Source organism: Bubalus bubalis, chromosome 7 (genome assembly GCF_019923935.1).
Source record: "Bubalus bubalis isolate 160015118507 breed Murrah chromosome 7, NDDB_SH_1, whole genome shotgun sequence".
Classification (NCBI taxonomy): Eukaryota; Metazoa; Chordata; class Mammalia; order Artiodactyla; family Bovidae; genus Bubalus; species Bubalus bubalis.
In genome coordinates, this window is record NC_059163.1 from 71,077,957 (window position 1) to 71,096,155 (window position 18,199).

General features: G+C 40.4%; 1 protein-coding gene and 1 long non-coding RNA gene across 6 annotated transcripts in view; one reads left to right on the plus strand and one right to left on the minus strand.

Moving 5' to 3' along the window:
• STIM2 (stromal interaction molecule 2) overlaps window positions 1-17,568 on the minus strand; it is a 189,401-nt gene extending 171,833 nt beyond the window's left edge. For 2 of the 5 annotated variants that reach the window (XM_025290216.3, XM_025290215.3), the window contains exon 1: window positions 14,203-14,796. In XM_025290216.3, the coding sequence (XP_025146001.2) occupies window positions 14,203-14,620 (418 nt within the window). In that variant the 5' untranslated portion in view covers window positions 14,621-14,796. Of the gene's footprint in view, window positions 1-11,277; window positions 11,363-14,202; window positions 14,819-17,549 lie in introns of those variants that run through there. The other 3 variants (XM_045166303.1, XM_044946021.2, XM_044946022.2) reach the window with 3 other exon arrangements.
• LOC112586217 lies at window positions 14,938-17,721 on the plus strand. Its single transcript, XR_003110653.3, has 2 exons — window positions 14,938-17,272; window positions 17,357-17,721. It is a non-coding gene; the product is annotated as an uncharacterized LOC112586217 (long non-coding RNA).
• The last annotated feature ends 478 nt before the right edge of the window (window positions 17,722-18,199 follow it).

Here is an 18,199-nt window from a genome sequence, read left to right on the forward strand (position 1 = left end):
ACTTAACATTTAAATACTTATTAATTCCACATTAAGGAAAAAATCATTCTATGAGCCTGTTATTAAACATACATACAGATCTTTAAAAGGGTGTAACTGATGCTACAATTATTATTTCTAGTTATTGAGGTAGATACATTAACTATAATTTTCAACATGCTCTAAATTTCCTGTAATAAATCTTTACACTCGGAAATTTAAGATTTTTAAGACTAATATTTCAGCTGTTACACGCATCTTTTAATTATATAAAATAAAGGTAAAGAACAACTCAAGCTAACAATACAACCAACTTCTTAAAAATACCATAGTACTCAATCTCTGTCTATACTTAGTTTTCTATTTCGGCAAAGTTTTAACTAATCTCAGGCCATGAAGGACAATAAGCCCGGCATGCTGCAGTTCACAGGGTCGCCAAGTTGGACATGACTTAGCGATGGAAGAACAACAGGCCGTTAATGGTTGTTGAGATTACAGAAGTGACTCAAACTATGTCTTCTTACTTTTCTAAATGTATGTAAAACATCTTAACAATATGTAATATATCACTGCACATTTCTACAACTTTCCTACATCTCTATCTATTGATTAAAAAAAAAATCAACAATAACTGAACACTTACCCTTGCCATACTCTAAGCACTCTTCTACATAGAGTAACTCATTTGTACTTTAAAACCCATTTTAGAGATAAGGAAATTTAGGTACTAATAGGTTAAACCATCTACCCTAAATTACAATACCACTGTCAGTCTGGGACTCAAGCCCAGGAAATCATGCTGTAGTCTAGAGACTATGCTCTTAACTACTCTTCACAAAAGCTGGAACTGACTTATGGCCCAAATAAAAATTCAAGATATAAAATGCTATGTTTCTTAAAAATTACGTTTCATCCTTAAATAGCCATGAAAACAAAGCACAAACAGGAATTACCCACTTATTGAGAATACCAATTTTTTTTAAAGTTGTTTGTCTTAAGCCCCAGAAATGTACATTTTAAATGAGCATTTTTAAGAGCTCAGAATATTTAATAGCAAAACTTTAAGGAAGGAAAAATTGGTTATTTACCAAAGATAACGCCAAAGCCTTTGACTGTGTGGATCACAATAAACTGGAAAACTTTTCAAGAGATGGGAATACCAGACCTCCTGACCTGCCTCCTGAGAAATCTGTATGCAGGTCAAGAAGCAAGTTAGAACTGGACATGGAACAACAGACTGATTCCAAATCGGAAAAGGAGTACGTCAAGGCTGTATATTGTCACTCTGCTTATTTAACTTATATGCAGAGTACATCATGCAAAATGCTGGGCTGGATGAAGCACAAGCTGGAATCAAGATTGCCGGGAGAAATATCAATAACCTCAGATATGCAGGTGACACGACCCTTATGGCAGAAAGTGAAGAAGAACTAAAGAGCCTCTTGATGAAAGTGAAACAGGAGAATGAAAAAATTGGCTTAAAACTCAACATTCAGAAAACTAAGATCATGGCATCCGATCCCATCACTTCATGGCAAATAGATGGGGAAACAATGCAAACAGTGACAAGACTTTATTTTGGGGGGCTCCAGAATCACTGCAGATGGTGACTGCAGCCATGAAATTAAAAGATGCTTGCTCCTTGGAAGAAAAGCTATCACCAACTTAGACAGCATATTAAAAAGCAGAGACATTACTTTACCAACAAAGGTCCATCTAGTCAAAGCTATGGTTTTTCCAGTAGTCATGTATAGATGAGAGTTGGACTATAAAGAAAGCTGAGCGCCAAAGAATGGATGCTTTTTAACTGTGGTGTTGGAGAAGACTCTTGAGAGTTCCTTGGACTACAAGGAGATCCAACCAGTCTATCCTAAAGGTAAGTGTGAGTGAAGTCACTCAGTCGTGTCTGACTCTTTGCGACCCCATGGTCTGTAGCCTACCAGGCTCCTCTGTCCATGGGATTTTCCAGTCAATAGTCCTGGAGTGGATTGCCATTTCATTCTCCAGGGGATCTTCCCAACCCAGGGATCAAACCCAGGTCTCCAGCATTGTAGACAGACGCTTTACCGTCTGAGCCACCAGGGAAGCTATCCTAAAGGAAATCAGTCCCAAATATGCTTTGAAAGGAATGATGCTGAAGCTGAAACTCCAATACTTTGGCCACCTGATGAGAAGAACCATCTCAATGGAAAAGACCCTGATGCTGAGAAAGACTGAAGGCAGGAAGAGAAGGAAGAAGGGGGGCAACAGAGGAAGAGATGGTTGGATGGCATCACCAACGCAATGGACATGAGTTTGAGTAGGCTCTGGGAGTTGGTGATGGACAAGGAAGCCTGGCGTGCTGCAGTTCATGGGGTTGCAAGGAGTTGGACATGACTGAGTGACTGAACCGAACCGAACCAAAGATAAATGAAGAAGGAATTTATAAAAGTCCTCAAACAATAAAGATCTAGAATTTAACATTAATCAAAAAGTTTAATTCTACTACTTCTCCAGCCTCATTTTCTAATTCACTTCTAATCACACCCTGGGCTTTATCATAAAAATCCTTCGCACTAGAGGATTTTTAACATATAAACTATTTGACAGCAATCCTAAATCTCTCCATTATGTGGAATAATTATCATAGAGAAGACCATAATTTCACACGGCTTCTGTAAAGTGTAAGTGAGACAAAATACACAAATGCCAGGTATAAATTTAAATCTCACATTCAAATACAAATGTTGATACACTACAAGCTGGCTCACAACTGACTCTGCCATCTTGGGTATCTGGTAATTCACAAGCTCCATGTAGCATTCTCAAATGCCAATGTCCATGACCAGAGTCATTTCCCCCTCCACCCAGCTTATGCCTCTCACACCACTGTAAATTTCCCTATCTGGTAAACTCTCATATATTCTCAGTAAGGATATACCTCTACTGTGGAGAAGCAGGAACACCTTCATTAATAACCCACCTCACCAAATCAAAGTTAGGAACTCCATCTTTGTAATTCTATTAAATATAGTACATAGCCAAATGTTCAAATACCTCCATTACAGTAGAGCATCACTTTTTCAGTGGGTATATCCCCTCCTGGAAAAACAGGAAGGATTGATAGTTTATTAATCCTTGGTGAGTGGCACATAAAACTCACTGAAGCTTTTTGTTTGCTTGCATTTTTTAGTTTCTTTGTTAATAAAGGATAAAAGTAACACAAAAAAGAGTAAACAAAAAAGAACGTTTATTTTTATATAACTTTTCCCAAAGAAAGGGGAGACTTATTCTTAATACTGCAAATGTATAACAAGCACCTGTAACAAATATTCTGATATTTTTAATAAATGCAGGCATGCTACTAAATAAGCTAGTATATATAGTCATTTCCTTTTAAAAAACAAATAGACATCTGTTGCATTTCTACAGACTAACAAGACACTATCAGAAAGAGAAATTAAGGAGGCAATCCCATTCACAATAGCATCAAAAAAATAAAATACCTAGGACGAAATCTACCTGTGGAGGTAAAAGAATTGTACTGAAAAAACTGTGAGAGACTGATGAAAGAAAACTGAAGACAACACAAACAAATGGTAAGATACACTGTGTTCATGGATTAGATTAGATGAATTAATACTATTAAAAGGACTGTACTACCCAAGGCAATCTACAAATTCACTGCAATCTCTATCAAGACACCAAAGGCATTTTTCACAGAATCAGAACAAGTAGTTTTAAAATGTGTATGGACACATAAAAGATCCCAAATAGACAAAACAATCTTGAGAAAGAACAGAGCTAGAGGAATCTGACTTCAGATTATACTACAGAGCTATAGTAACCAAAACAGCATGGTACTGGCATAAAAACAGACACACAGATCAACTAAACAGAACTGGGAGTCCAGAAATAAATCCACACACTTATGGTCAATCTACAACAAAGGAGGCAAGAACATGCAAGAGAGAAAAGACAGTCTCTACAATAAGTGGTGCTAGGAAAACCGGACAGCTACAAGTGAAAAGACTGAAATTGGAACATTCCCTAACACCATATACAAAATAAATTCAAAATAGATTAAAGATCAAAGTGTATGACCAGGAACCATAAAACTCCTAGAAGAATTTGTCATAAATTATAGCAATAATTTCTGGCTCTGTCCTCTAAAGCAAAAGAAATAAAACCAAAAATAATCAAATGGTTCCAAACTAAACTTAAAAGCTTTTACCCAGAAAAGGAAACCATCAACAAAAGAAAAAGACAACCTACTAAATGAGAGAAAATATTTGCAAATGCTATGACCAATAATGGGTGAACATCCAATATAAACAGCTCATAAAACTCAGTATCAAGAAAGCAAACAACCCAATTAAAAAATGGGCAGAAGACCTGAATAGACATTCTTTCAGAAGACAGGCAGATGGCCAATGGGCATATGACAAGATCCTCAACATCATTAATCATCAGAGAAATGCAAATTAAAGCTATAATGAGGTATCACCTCATTATGAATGAGGTATCTTTAAGAATGGCTATCATCAAAAAGAATACAAATAACAAATGCTGGCAAGGATGTGGAGAAAAGGGAACCCTCTTACACTGTTGGTGGGAATGCACACTGGTGCGGGTACTGCAGAAAACAGTACGGAGATTTTTCAGAAACTAAAACTAGAACTACCATATAATCTAGGAATTTCACACCTATATACATTAAAAAAAAAAAAAAAACACTAATTCAAATAGATATATCCACCCCAATGTTCACAGCAGCATTACTTACAATTGTCAAGATATGAAGCAACTTAAGTGTCCACCAACAGATGAATGAAGAAAGATGTGGCATGTATACACACACACACACACACATATACATACATACATACATACATACATACTGGAATACTACTCAGCCACAAAAAAGAACAAAATTTTGCCACTTGGAGGGTATTATGCTAAGTGAAATAAGTCAGACAGAGAAAGACAAATACTGTATGGTATCACTTATTTGTGGAAGTTTAAAAAACAAAACAAACTAGTGAATATTACAAAAAAAAAAAGAAGCAGACTCACAGATATAGAGAACTAATGGTTACCAATGGGGAGACAGAAGTAGGAAGGGGCAAAAAAGGGGTGAGGAATTAAGAGGTACACACTCCTAGGCGTAAAATAAATAAGCTACAAGGATACAAAGGGAATACAGTTAATATTTTACAATAACTATAAATGGAGTATAACCTTTAAAAATTGTGAATCACTGTGCTGTACACCTGAAACTTATATACTATTGTACATCTATACCTCAATTTTAAAGAATGATATAACATTTATAACATTTTTTTAAAATTATGCAACACTTTGGCAATTTTCAAGTTTACATTGTTTTTGCAACAATAAAAATGGTCAAATTTTATATCCCCAGTTCTTTGTATCATGTCTGGCACAAAACAGTCACTTAAAAATGTTCAAAACTTATGTGAACACACACATTCACTGAAATCTGACTTTCTCATTTTTAGCCTCTATGGGTTTTTTCAGAATCCATTTTGACAGAACTAGAACCAAACACTGGATGCATAGCACAAGGTATATTTTAAAAAGCAAATTCAAGAAACAGCAAAGGAGGGGAGTTCCCTGGCAGTCCAGTGGTTATGACCTCGTGCTTCCAAGGCACGAGGGTACCATTGCTCGTCAGGGATCTAGGATCCTACATTCACGGCAGCCAAGAAACAGCAAAGGATACCTATACCACAGTTGGACAAAGATTTTGAGTAGTCTTTTGTTTTCTTTTTTTAATTTGGACCCAGAAACACAGAAGGAGGAAACATCAAGAATTAATACAGTCTGAAGTTGTGTGACAAAGTAGAAACAGCTGAAGATGACAGAGAACAGGAAAACAGGGAAAATAATGTATTTGTCACGAATGGAAAAGTTAAAAGATTTATTGCTAGAGAATAGGAATAAAAAAGGAGGGGAACTAAGATTATCTATTACTCAACATCGTATATTTTTGAAAGGAAAGAAAAACAACAGTGTAAAGAAAACATGAGTACAATAACATGTACATTGTGATAGCAGGGGAAAAAAATCAAATCAGGATTTAAAAACCTTTTCAATTATTGAGAATCGCTTAAAAAACAATTATAAATCATCTTCATTAATGTGGGGGTTTGTGATGAGGTTTCTCAGTATTTTTTAATTAAACATAAGATAGTCAATTCAAACAGTTTTAAATTTTATTTAATTCTGTAAAATGTCTTCAACATTTTCAGTTCCATATAATGTCACATTTAGGGAAATCAAAGAGAGGTACAGAAAGTGAAAATGACTAGAGGAAAAAAGTAAACTGCAAATTACAGAAGCTAAGATCCAGAAGAACACAACAACACAAATTCATTAGAAGGAAATACTGGGACAGATACAGGCACTTGGTTTTGAAATGAATCAGTCCAAGTAAACTCTCTTTGTCATACGCTAGCTCCCTGGTCCTGGGGTGGGGAAGTTGCCACTATCTTAAGAAAACACTGAAAAGGCACTGTTCTACAACTAATCTTAGCCTTAATCCTAAAAGTTGTTTCATTTCAGACCAGATGGTTGATGAAGCCTAGCAGAAAAGGAAATTACTCTCAGGACTGCAACTATGATAACTGTGCAGTATCACCTCAAGGGCCAAATGAAATAAAGTCAAAAGTCAAATCAATCATTGGCTTGGGGTTCCCCACCCCCAATTTAGAGCTTTCCTAGTAATGAAGTTCTCTGAGGAGGAAATGTTCAGCTAGACCAGAGGAACACAGGACTGGGCACTCAGGCTTAGGAGAGAACCAGCCTTAAATCTGCAACAGTAAAACCAGTCAAGAATAGTTGCTGAAGGTAGGATTAGCAAGTGTCAAGAAGGACTGAATATCTAATACCTACTCATATAAAGATCTGGAAGAATACGGAAAAAAACAAATCATTTCGATTTGGCATGTGATCAAATGTGTAATTCACACAATGAAACTCAAAAATTAATTCTGAAACAATATGTCAGCACTCTGAGGCACTGTTATTCATTCAAAGAAGGGTGGCGGGGGAGGTTCAACTCTGAAGCACTGTAATGTTAGTTCAATCTATAAAGTTATCCTTTGTTAAGGAATAGACATCCATTTCTAAATACAGAATACTAAAAAGTTTCATATAAATACTTAGGAAATCAACACGTAAGTCCAATCATATACAAAAATAATGTTATATTAAAAAGGCATACTTCTTTGAAATAAAGAAGACCCTCTACAACCAAGTGTTTCTTCTTGCCCAACTTTCAAGGACTTGTACCAATTTAAATCATTCTACAAGTTCTAGGAGTTAAAAGATTAAAGGTAACTTATTTCTCAGACCTCCTATAAATAGATTCCTTTCTAATCTAACATTAAATTTTATAAAATTTCCTTTAAACATTTTCATAGCCACTGCATCATTTAAACTCTCAAGACCTCCACTTCTATATAGCTTACTAATTGGCCTCTTTATTTATCTCTCTTATCTCCCCACTTCCATCCACCCATGCTTAGCTTTTCAAACACTGAGGTCATCTCACTTCCATGTTTAAAAACCACAGGGCTTCTCAACCCCTGACAGGATGATAGATTTAGAACTCAGTTCATGAACAAAACATTCTGAAAGTTCAAGATACATTTTAAGCCTTTTTTTCAACCTCAAAATTTATAATAAACCTATTTTTCCCATACATGTTTAGTATTGTTAAATGTTTTAAATTACTATTAAATATTTAATGTTTGTTTTCAAAATATTAGTAAAATGAATATACCAAGAAAATGTATCAAAACTTCCCTGTGGCCTTCCATACTCCCCAGTACATGGCTGCATACCCCAGTTTTAGATGTCTTGACATTTCAATAGCCAGGGAATAAACTAGAGAATATTAAGTGAAAGTTGCTCAGTTGTGTCCAACTCTTTGTGACCCCACGGACTATACCGTCCATGGAATTCTCCAGGCCAGAATACTGGAGTGGGTAGCCTTTCTGTTCTCCAGGGGATCTTCCCAACCCAGGGATCAAACCCAGTCTCCTGTATTGCAGGTGGGTTTTTTTTACCAAGGGAAGCCCAAGAATACTGGAATGGGTAGCCTTTTCCTTCTCCAGTGGATCTTCCCGACCCAGGAATCAAACTGGTATCTCTTGCATTGCAGGGGGATTCTTTACCAACTGAGTTATCAGAGAAGTCCTGACATCAGGGAGTATTAAAGTCCTTGGTAATTTGGCAAACCTTCTTTCTTCCTGCATTTCTACTATTCTACACACACCCTATCAGTTTTAGCTATTCATTCGCATCTGACTCTGCGATCCCATGGACTGTAGCCCAACAGGCTCCTCTGTCCATGGGATTTTTCAGGCAATACTGGAATAGGTTGCCATTTCCTCCTCCATGGGATCTTCCCCACCCAGGACTGGGTCTCCCTCATCACAGGCAGATACTTTACTGTCTGAGTCATGCTTAAACATTAAAGAAAACTATTTCACTTATTAGTTATTCCTGTATACACCTCCCTCTTGAAAGCCTTTTCACTCATCTCCACAAGAAGTCCTATCTATAATACATCAAGGTCAAGCTCAAATCCAACCCTGCTCCAAGGCACAGTCTCCAGTAGCCTTACTTTCCCCAACATTTTGAAGTCTGTTCCAGTTGCTCCTACTGCTGCTGCTAAGTCGCTTCAGTCGTATCCGACTCTGTGTGACCCCATAGACAGCAGCCCACCAGGCTTCCCGGTCTCCAGGCAAGAACACTGAAGAGGATTCTGTTACAGTTAATCACAGTCTATTATTATGCCTACTTGAGTATACAATGATGCATACAACATATCAGTTAAGAAACAAAGCTCTGGAGTCAGAGAAACCCACATCAATGTCTAACTCTGCTACTTACTGTGATTTTGGACAAGTTACTTACTTAAGATCACCCTGCTTCAATTTTCTCATCTCTTATTTGAAGAAAGCAATTATCTAACAGAATTAATTTCACAATCAAAAACAGTGATATACATAAAGCACTCAGCAAAATACTGTCCACCAAATAATAGTATTATTCCCAATGGGCAAACCCATTTTTCTATTTTTTCCCATTCCTACTACGTGGCGGGCTTCCCTGGTGGCTCAGTGGTAAAGAATCCACATGCCAATTCAGGAGACGCAGGTTCAATTCCTGGGTCAGGAAGATTCCCTGGAGAAGGAAATAGCAATCCACTCCAGTATTCTTGCCTGGGAAATGCCATTAATAGAGGAGCCTGGAGGGCTACAGTCCATGGAGCTGCAAAAGAATTGGACACGACTTAGCGACTCTGTGGTATTCTGCGTACGCTTGATAATTACTTGGTTGATGAAATCTGATCAATTCCGAAGTAATCTCCTAGGTAGGTCTTAATCAGGTAAGGTCCAAATTCTGGCAAAAATCAAAAATGGCTTGCTAATCAGCTAATCATATTATTAGTTGTTAATTTTAACATTAGCTTAATGAGTTTATACTTTAGCTACCATATACACAAAGTGTTCCATGCTGCATTATTATCAATGAGCAGGGCAATATCTAAAATGCTTGATATAGTTACTCCAAAGTCTTAATTAATCTAAAAATATCAGCATGTATCCAGTCACAAAGCAAGCCTTTAGCAAATTAAACAATTTCTGTGTGGATCCTCCTACTGTTAAAATTAAGCTAAATCCTGAACTATTCCAGCTGGCCCTCTGAGTTTTTCCTGTACCACGGGATTCCCAACAGAAACCAATCAGTTCTGCAACAGTATTCTCAAAGAGCACCAAGGGATGCAGTGTTTCCAGATCAATGATATTACTACCAATTCTTAAATGGTCAGAATACACTAGATCAAAGGGATATGAGTATATTCTTTAATTCTGCAATCAGGAAAAAGAAAAAAACAACCTAGAGCTATGGTCAAAGACTAGTAAAGAAAGGGACTGGTAAATGTTAACCATGGGAAAGGAAAAAAAGGATACAGCAGAAGAGCTAGCCATCAAAAAGTGGTTTCATGAAATCCTAAATCCAAAAAGAGTAACTTCACAAAAGGAGTAAAATATTACTATGTGAGCTACACTATGAATTTAACTACTGTCACAATGAAACCACTGACACGTGTAAATTCACAAAATATTACTCAGAGTAATATATATACATATATACACTACACTCAAGCCAACTGCTAATTTTCAAAAAAGTGACAGCATTTGCTGGGTAAATGCTAGGGAGGCAAGGTGAAAAAAGTGAAGTTTAATGTTTTCCCAAAGACAATCATGCTCATGTGAGATATTTTCATCTAAGTGAAAGCCCTACAATACAGATATGTTTAACACTACAAAGTAGTAGTAGCTCTTCTAAATGGTATTATACTTTCAAAAAATAATACTTTAAATTTTCAATGAAATGTTAATACTTCCAAAAGACATGTTTAAAAATATGAATTTTATATTTTTACTAGTATGTCAAACTAGTGAAAAGTATTACAGTTAAAACCTTTATAGAAACACTAAAAAGGGTTACATAATTCATAAAAGAATGATAGAAGCAAATTTTTTTAAGATAAAATTTGTTTTAAAAGACTCTGAAAATGTTCTAATATTTCAATTGTTCTGCATATTTTGCCAGAATAATTGTGTTCTATATACATGCAATATGTTTATGTATGTACATTATGCACACACAAACATACATATATGTGTGTATATATATGTATATGCCCTCTGTCAATGCCCTTTCATAAACTGTTTCTCAGAGACCATATCTGGATGAGATCCATCACTCAGACTTGATTGAGATCAAGTCATTGACTATGAATCTGTTAGGCAAAAGAGAAAAAAACATGATATTTTAAATTATTCAAGCACGGCTTTAGATTATAATCAACAAGTGCATCCCTAAATTGCTTTAAATTTCAAAATCGCTTTCAAAGAACCCTAAGCATACATCCCGTTATTAAGTTAAAATTATTATTAAAATCTTATATACATAACCATTAAATGTTTACAATGCTTTGTAGTAAGGGTTTAAGTTATATGTGTGTGTATATACATATACATATATACATATGTATTCATATATATACACATATGTATGTACATATACACATATACATATATAAACATACATATATACATATACACACATACATATATACATATACACATATATAATTAAACCCTTACTACAAAGCATTGTAAACATTTAATGGTTTCATCTTATCAAAAATTTGCACACACTAAATCCTAAAACAGTAATATAAAAAAAGAAAAGAAAAATCAATATTCTTACGACAATGGGTCTGTTTATCCTGATGATTTGACATAGTCTCTCTCTTTCAAAGGCTTCCCCAGTGGCTCAGCAGTAAAGAATCCGCCTGCAAAGCAGGAGATGGGGGTTGGATCCCTGGGTCGGGAAGATCCTCTGGAGGAGGAAATGGCAACCCATTCCAGTACTTCTGCTTGGAAAATTCCATGGACAGCAGAGCCTGGTGGGCTACAGTCTACGGGGTTGCAAAGAGTCAGACACCACTGAAGCAACTGAGCACACATGCACACACAGTCTCTTTAAAAGAACACCTGCTTACTCAAAACTAAGCACGCAATAGATGATTGAAAGGCAATTTATTCTCAAAATACACTAAACCTCTAAAGTAAAACTCTTGAGAGGAAAACTTCAGTGGAATAGAATGCTCTCTAGATTTTATTAGTAAGAGAAAAACTCATATTGTTGCTAAAGCTAAGTATTTAAAATACTAATCTGAAGAGGAAAAGAAGATAGTGACTCTGATTGTCCTTCTCAGATCTACTAAGAATTCACGGTTACATGACATCATTAATACAGAGTCAGAGAGAACAACTGTCTCCAAATTCTTACAAGAATTTTCCACTTTTCAAAAGTTACATAAAACTTAGTTTTACTACTGAAACTCTCTACTCCATTTCTATCCATTAACACTGACTAGATTATGATAATGCTGTATTTTTTTGGTTCAGTCTATGGTTCTACTTCCTGAAGTGTACAATAGCAATAATTATGTTCTGAGTTTAGCACAACATTTACAAACGGAAACCATAAAAGACAGCACTATTCATACAATCAGAAGAATAGGAAGGAGCCCCATACAGACCATATAAACCAATGAAATTTTCAATATTCTCTAACCTTCTTGTGAACTTTCAATTTACCTTTTCCCAGCTACCAGTTCTGTTGACTGTATTTACATACTTATTAAAATGACAATTTAACTTGTGCACTGTGTAGTTTGATTATCTTAAAGTTTAAACAGAAATGTCCAACTTTTCAAAATTAATATTCTAACAAAGGGAAAGAATATTAAAAACAAATTTCAGGGTTAATATTATTTTAGTAAACTTAAAGCACTACCACTCAAACTCCTTTTGTGTGATATATCATACTTTTCATCCAACACAAATCACCTTGCCTTTTTCACAATGCCATAAATAACTCAGAGGAACTTAGGTCTTCAAAAGGAAGGATTATTAACTGCTTATTAAAATAAAATCCCATCTTAAGTAATTTTCCTGATGTAATCTACATGACACACAACATTAGCGGTTAATTCTAAATTTTCTGAATCATATGCCTTTCTACCAACTACATATTGATAAAACAGTAGTCAATTATTTATTAACCAAACTTTTCTACTCAAGAAGCTAAGAGTCACACTCCTATAGCTTCTAGAAACCCAAGGAGTTTCACCCCCTCCCTTCCTGCATGAGGCATTAAAACTCCACATTCTAGTTTTATCTTGCTACCTTCTTAATAATTACTAAGACTATTCAAGCATAAAAGTATCCAATCTATTCTCTCACTCAAACTCTATTACACTCCTAATACTGACCATTCTGTAATCTTTTTATCAAATCATGGAGATCTGATGTTTCAAGTTCCATTTAAAGGGCCTGATAAGCTTTAGGGTAAAGCAAGTTAAATATTCCGATCATTATGTTTCATAAAACTTCCAAAGAGCTTGGAAAGTTTACCAACACCCTCCTCTTTAGAATAGTAAACATCCTGTCATAGAACCCAGAGAATAGCTGCTTTGCTCTGAACTCTACCTCCTGAGCACCACTCACAGCAGCTGTTAGTAACTTTCAAACGCCTGTTCAACTATCTCTTTGGTTAAATTAATGATGGGTCATTCTGTTACACTTGACTGTTTCCTTTTTAGTCCTGCAATTATATAGAAAACCTACAAATTACTTTTAAAAATAAAGTTCACACACACACAAAAAAGCTCACTTTAACGCCATTACTTTTCCAGAAGAAAGCATTTCAAGATCCTTACATCATTGCTTAAACCACAACCTATCAGTAGCACACGAAAACGGAAAGCTTTAAAGGATTTAATTTTGTACCTCACCTTACCATACATGTTCGCAAATTTCAAGAACGTTCCATATTTCTAAAAGGTGCTATTGCGGTCTGTAAGGACTATGCTGCTCAAATACAAGCACCGAATATCCTGCACTGGTAAATTTTCGGTATCTTGCTGGTTAGCTACTGAGCTTTCTGCACTCTTTGCACTGTGAAGATCCTACCAGCAAATACTATCTATCCATCCTTCAAAAGGGTATTCCTCCCACTCAAAAAGAAAAAAAAAAAAAAAAGAAAGAAAGAAATCCACATTAGACTAGAGGTTTGCCATACTAACAAGGAACCACTAATACCACTAGGTATTATGGCTCTCAAAGAATCCGCTCTAGCAGTCTCCCCTGGGACATTTTGCTCAGCGGGGCTTTGAACCGGTGAGACTCGCTGCCAGCTGCCTTTGCAAAAGCAGCACCAGAGGCGAACTCCATACCGCACTGCTGTTGCTGACGACTTCTAGCAGCTTCAAAAAAAAAAAAAAAGAATCAGCCCAGTACCCTGCAGACCCTGCTGGCTCTTTCTGCAGCACGGAAGAGAAACCACTGCATTGCTCAGCGTGGAACACCGGGGAGCAGACTTAAGGGCGGGGAAGCGAATGCCGTCGGGAGGCTCTGGCAAGGGCGGGGTGTCAGGGGGGAGAGGGAAGGCATCCGGAGTGCAGGAGACTGCGACCAAGCAGCGACCAGGGCGCTGGCGTCCGGGCATCACACACTGACCCGGGCCGTCGAACTGCAGGCGTCGGGGAGCGGCGCGGGCCCCTCCTGAAGATGGGGGTCCCGCAGTGCCCGGCACAGCCCCGCCCGCCGCCCTCCGGGCCCTCACCTGTCATGAGCACCGAGCTGTCGCCCGCCGCCGCCGCCGCGGCAGGGGCAGAGGAGGCGGCCGCCGCAGCAGAGCCCGCCGCCCGCCGTCCGGGGGGGTGTCTGGGCACCAGCTCGCATCCGTCCGCCGCGCCGGCCACCAGCAGCCCGAGCAACAGCAGCGGAGCCCAGAGCCGCCGCCGCAGCCAGCCCGAGGCCGGACCAGACGTCGTGGCGGGATGAGGACGAGGAGGAGGAGGAGCGGGGGGAAAGCGCGGCAGCGCCCCGGCCGCCGGCCACTCGCCCGCTTCGAGAGGCGCCGCCGCCGCCTGTGATTCCTCGGGCCGCCCCCGCCACCCCAGACGCGAGCTCCTGCCGGGCGCCAGTCTGGTCCCGTCGGCACCGGCGGCCTCTGGAGCTTGGGTCTCGGCTGCGTTCATTGGTTCCGGTTATTTAAAAAAAAAAAAAAGGTGAGGAGCAAAAAGGTACGGCGTCTTCAGGCCGCGCGCGACACCCGCGCTGCTGCGGCAGCGAGACCGGGATCCGCTGCTCTGGCGCCTCCAAACACCAGTCCCAGCGCCCGCGCCGCCGCCGCCGCCGCCGCCGCCGCCGCCGCGGCGCATCCCCCCGCCCACTCCGGCCCGCTCCCGTCGTAGTACCACGCTCGGCCCGGACGCCTCCTCCCCTCACACATTAGCTCGGATACTAATCCCCCGCCTCCTTCAGCTGCTCCGCTGCGCAGGCGCGGAGCGGCTGCACTGGGCCTGCGCGGCCCCCGAGCCCCGCCCCTGGGGCGTTTCAGGGAGGAAGAGGGCCGCGGAGTGGTTTCCAAGGCTTTCGCAGAGCCGCGAAGATTGGGGGTGGGGAGGAAGACCGGCAAGTCCTCCTCCCCCGTTCACGCCCCCACCGCGATTGAGACGGCAGGGGACTAGGAGCGGGAACCAAGGAGGCGAGGAGGAGAGTACCAACATCCCAAATCGTTTGAGCGAGTTTTAGCCGAGCAGACGGCAGACAAATAATTGCATGGGTCAGAAAACCTTGTAATCCGAAACTGCGGCGTCTCCAGTATTTTGGTACAGGTGGGGTTTACAGGAGGCTAGCAGTGTGGAAGTCGAGGTCATCGCATTTTACTTACTTAAAGCTCTTGCTAAGTACTCGTGTGTCAGGGACTATCCTGAGCGCTTTACAAATTTACACATTGTGAGTACAAAATTTAAATGGTGGTATCGTTTTCATGCCCATTTTACAAAAGAGGAAACTAAGGCTCAGAAATGTTCCCAATTTCCACAGCTAATAAATGGGAGAAAGGGCCAGATTTAGCGCCACTGGATGTAAATATTGAAAAGGATTTGGTCTAGCCTCTGACTCGCCTGTGCTCAAACATTACCTGAACTCATCGCCTCCCTAACCGCACCCCACCCCATGGAGTCTTTGCTGTCAGTTGAATAGGCTAACAGGAAAACGGTGTTTCAGATTTTTCTTGGCTTCTGCTACCTCAAATGAAGCACGAGACACACACACACATGCACTCTCTCTCCCCGCGCCGACTCCCTACTCTCTCCCTCCCAGCTCCCCCAACTCTCTCCCCCGCATCCCCGCCCCACTCTCCCCCCCGGCACCCTTCCCCCACCCTAGCGGCACGAAGTTGTTTGATTTGCAGATGAGGTTCTTAAGCACAAAGGTCTTGTTTGGTATTGGGTTTCCGTTTGGGTTGGGGTTTTGATTGGTTTATTTATTTTCTCAATCAAGAAGATACTCAAATTACACAGTCTCCCAAAGAATTTCTTGGGCAGCCTGACCATGAATTTCACTGTGGAAGGGCAGATGCACACTTCAGAAAGGAATTAAGAATTTCTCTGAGGCTAATCAATTTATCAACAATGATTTCTTGACAGACTTCTTGGGAACATGGTGTTTAGGTGCCAATTCTTTATAGGGCAACAAGGAGATTATATTTCCTCTGCTGAAAGGCACAGCAGTCAAGTCACATACTTGCTGAACGTCCTCCAAAAGGAGATAGTTCTGCTAGAGGGCCAGCAAAATATAAAGACATAACAGGCTTGTTTCCTCCTCTTCAGAAGGCAACGTTTCATTCATTATTAACTGAGTGCCTCGCGTGTGCTCAGTAGTGGGAATGAAAGGCAAAGCTAAAGTCAGTATTCAGATATAAGATAGAAAACACTGTTCCTGCCTGGGGAATCTTACAGTCTTGCTTGGGAGATAAAATTTATACCCATTAAACAATGAGAGGTTAAGACAAGGTAGTAATCAGTTGTTAAATTGGGCAGAGCAAGCTGTTAGAGCAATAACAGCAGTACGAAACCACGAACAAATTAACAAATCACTGGTTCCAAGCTTCTTTAAACAAAGATGATACGGGCTTCTTCCTGTCTTTAAAAATAGATGTTGGCACTGAGATGATACTAGATTGGGAGTTATGATTATTTATTCCTCTTACTGGAGCCACAAAAGAGTTATGGAGCTAGAAAACCTGCAAGCGTTAAAGAGACCTCTCTGAGGCAGGTCAGAGTTCAGCAAGAAACCCTCCATCTCCTATTATTTTTGTGATGGGTACCAAAGTTTCCGACTGTTAAATGGGTAATGCATCTTCTGGCTGAACAGAGGAATAGTTAGCACTATGTATCTAGCATAAATCTAGGTACAGAAAAGAGATAGTCCACTGCTTTGGAAGAATCTCTAGAATTACAGATGCTATAATTTGCAAGCCAAATGTAAACACAAGGTTTCAGTTGAGGCAATTCTTTCCTTTTCTTTTCCGGTTTCCGGTTCCACCTCCAAGTTTATGCTTTCCCTTTCCTTACTTCCAGCCAAATTCTATTCAAAATCCACTGTGACCCCTTTACCCTGACACCTAACTATTCCTACAGCCTGATTTATACCTTTTAACGTTCAAACCTCACGATTTACCACTTATTTACAGAATGTCTTTCTTGTCTAATTATCACCTATTCATGACTCTTGCCTGGAAAATCCCATGAACGGAGGAGCCTGGTAAGCTACAGTCCATGGAGTCTCAAAGACACGACTGAGCGACTTCACTTCACGACTTCCAACCGTCTAATAGCCAGCAGGTGAGCTTTGGAGACAAACCTGGTGGAAAGAGCAACTCCATGACTTCAGCTGTGCGACCTATAGACAACTTTTATCTGTCCTAGGTTTCCAGAAGGGAAACTGAGGAGTAATGTAATAAAGCCAGCCCCGCAGTCGTTGGTGACAAGAGACTGAAATAACAGGTCAGCTTTCGCGCGGTGCCGGCACACAGATACAGAGTCAACCCGAAGGAGCACTATCCCCAGGATCTGGGCGTGAATCTGAGCGTGTTCCTGGCTTAGGAAAATCTCATCGCACCTTTGCAGAACAGTTTGATTTCATCTTCCGACAAATCCCTAACTCTGTAGTGCGCGTCCAGCACAGACGCACACTAGGATCCGTCCACTCGGCCCTTCCCCATCATAGAAGTAAATCCGCCCGTCTCAAGAGTCTGGCTCCAATCGCATCTCCTTTTTCTCCCCTTCCTTCCCCCGCAGCCACGACAACCCACGACGCCCCAAAGCACTCCAACCCGGAGAACCAGATCTAGTCCCTCGCGCCAGGGCACCAGCGCGCCTGCGCCGCCCGGCAGCCTCGCGCATGCCCGCTGTCTCCTGCCGGTTTTCCCCAGGTGCTCGAGCTCTCAGACTCCCGCGGTTCCGGGACGCCGCGCGCCTGATCGCTCGGCTTCCGGCTCCCACGCCGTGGGCTGCGCGACCCGGCACCCGGCCACCCGGCGATGACGTTCCGATGCTGGCGGGCTGTGGGTGGGCGTGGAGCGAGAACAGGGATGGAGGTGGAGAAGTGGGGCGCTCCAGCCTGTGGTTCACCCAGCGGGGCTTAGTCTTGCGACTCATTCCACGCACGGAATTTATCCCGTCCGCCTGTGATCTGGATTTCTCAGCTTCTACTCCCTGTCCCTGGAATATCGGGGACTGACTGAACATCATCCGAGAGCTTGCTTCATT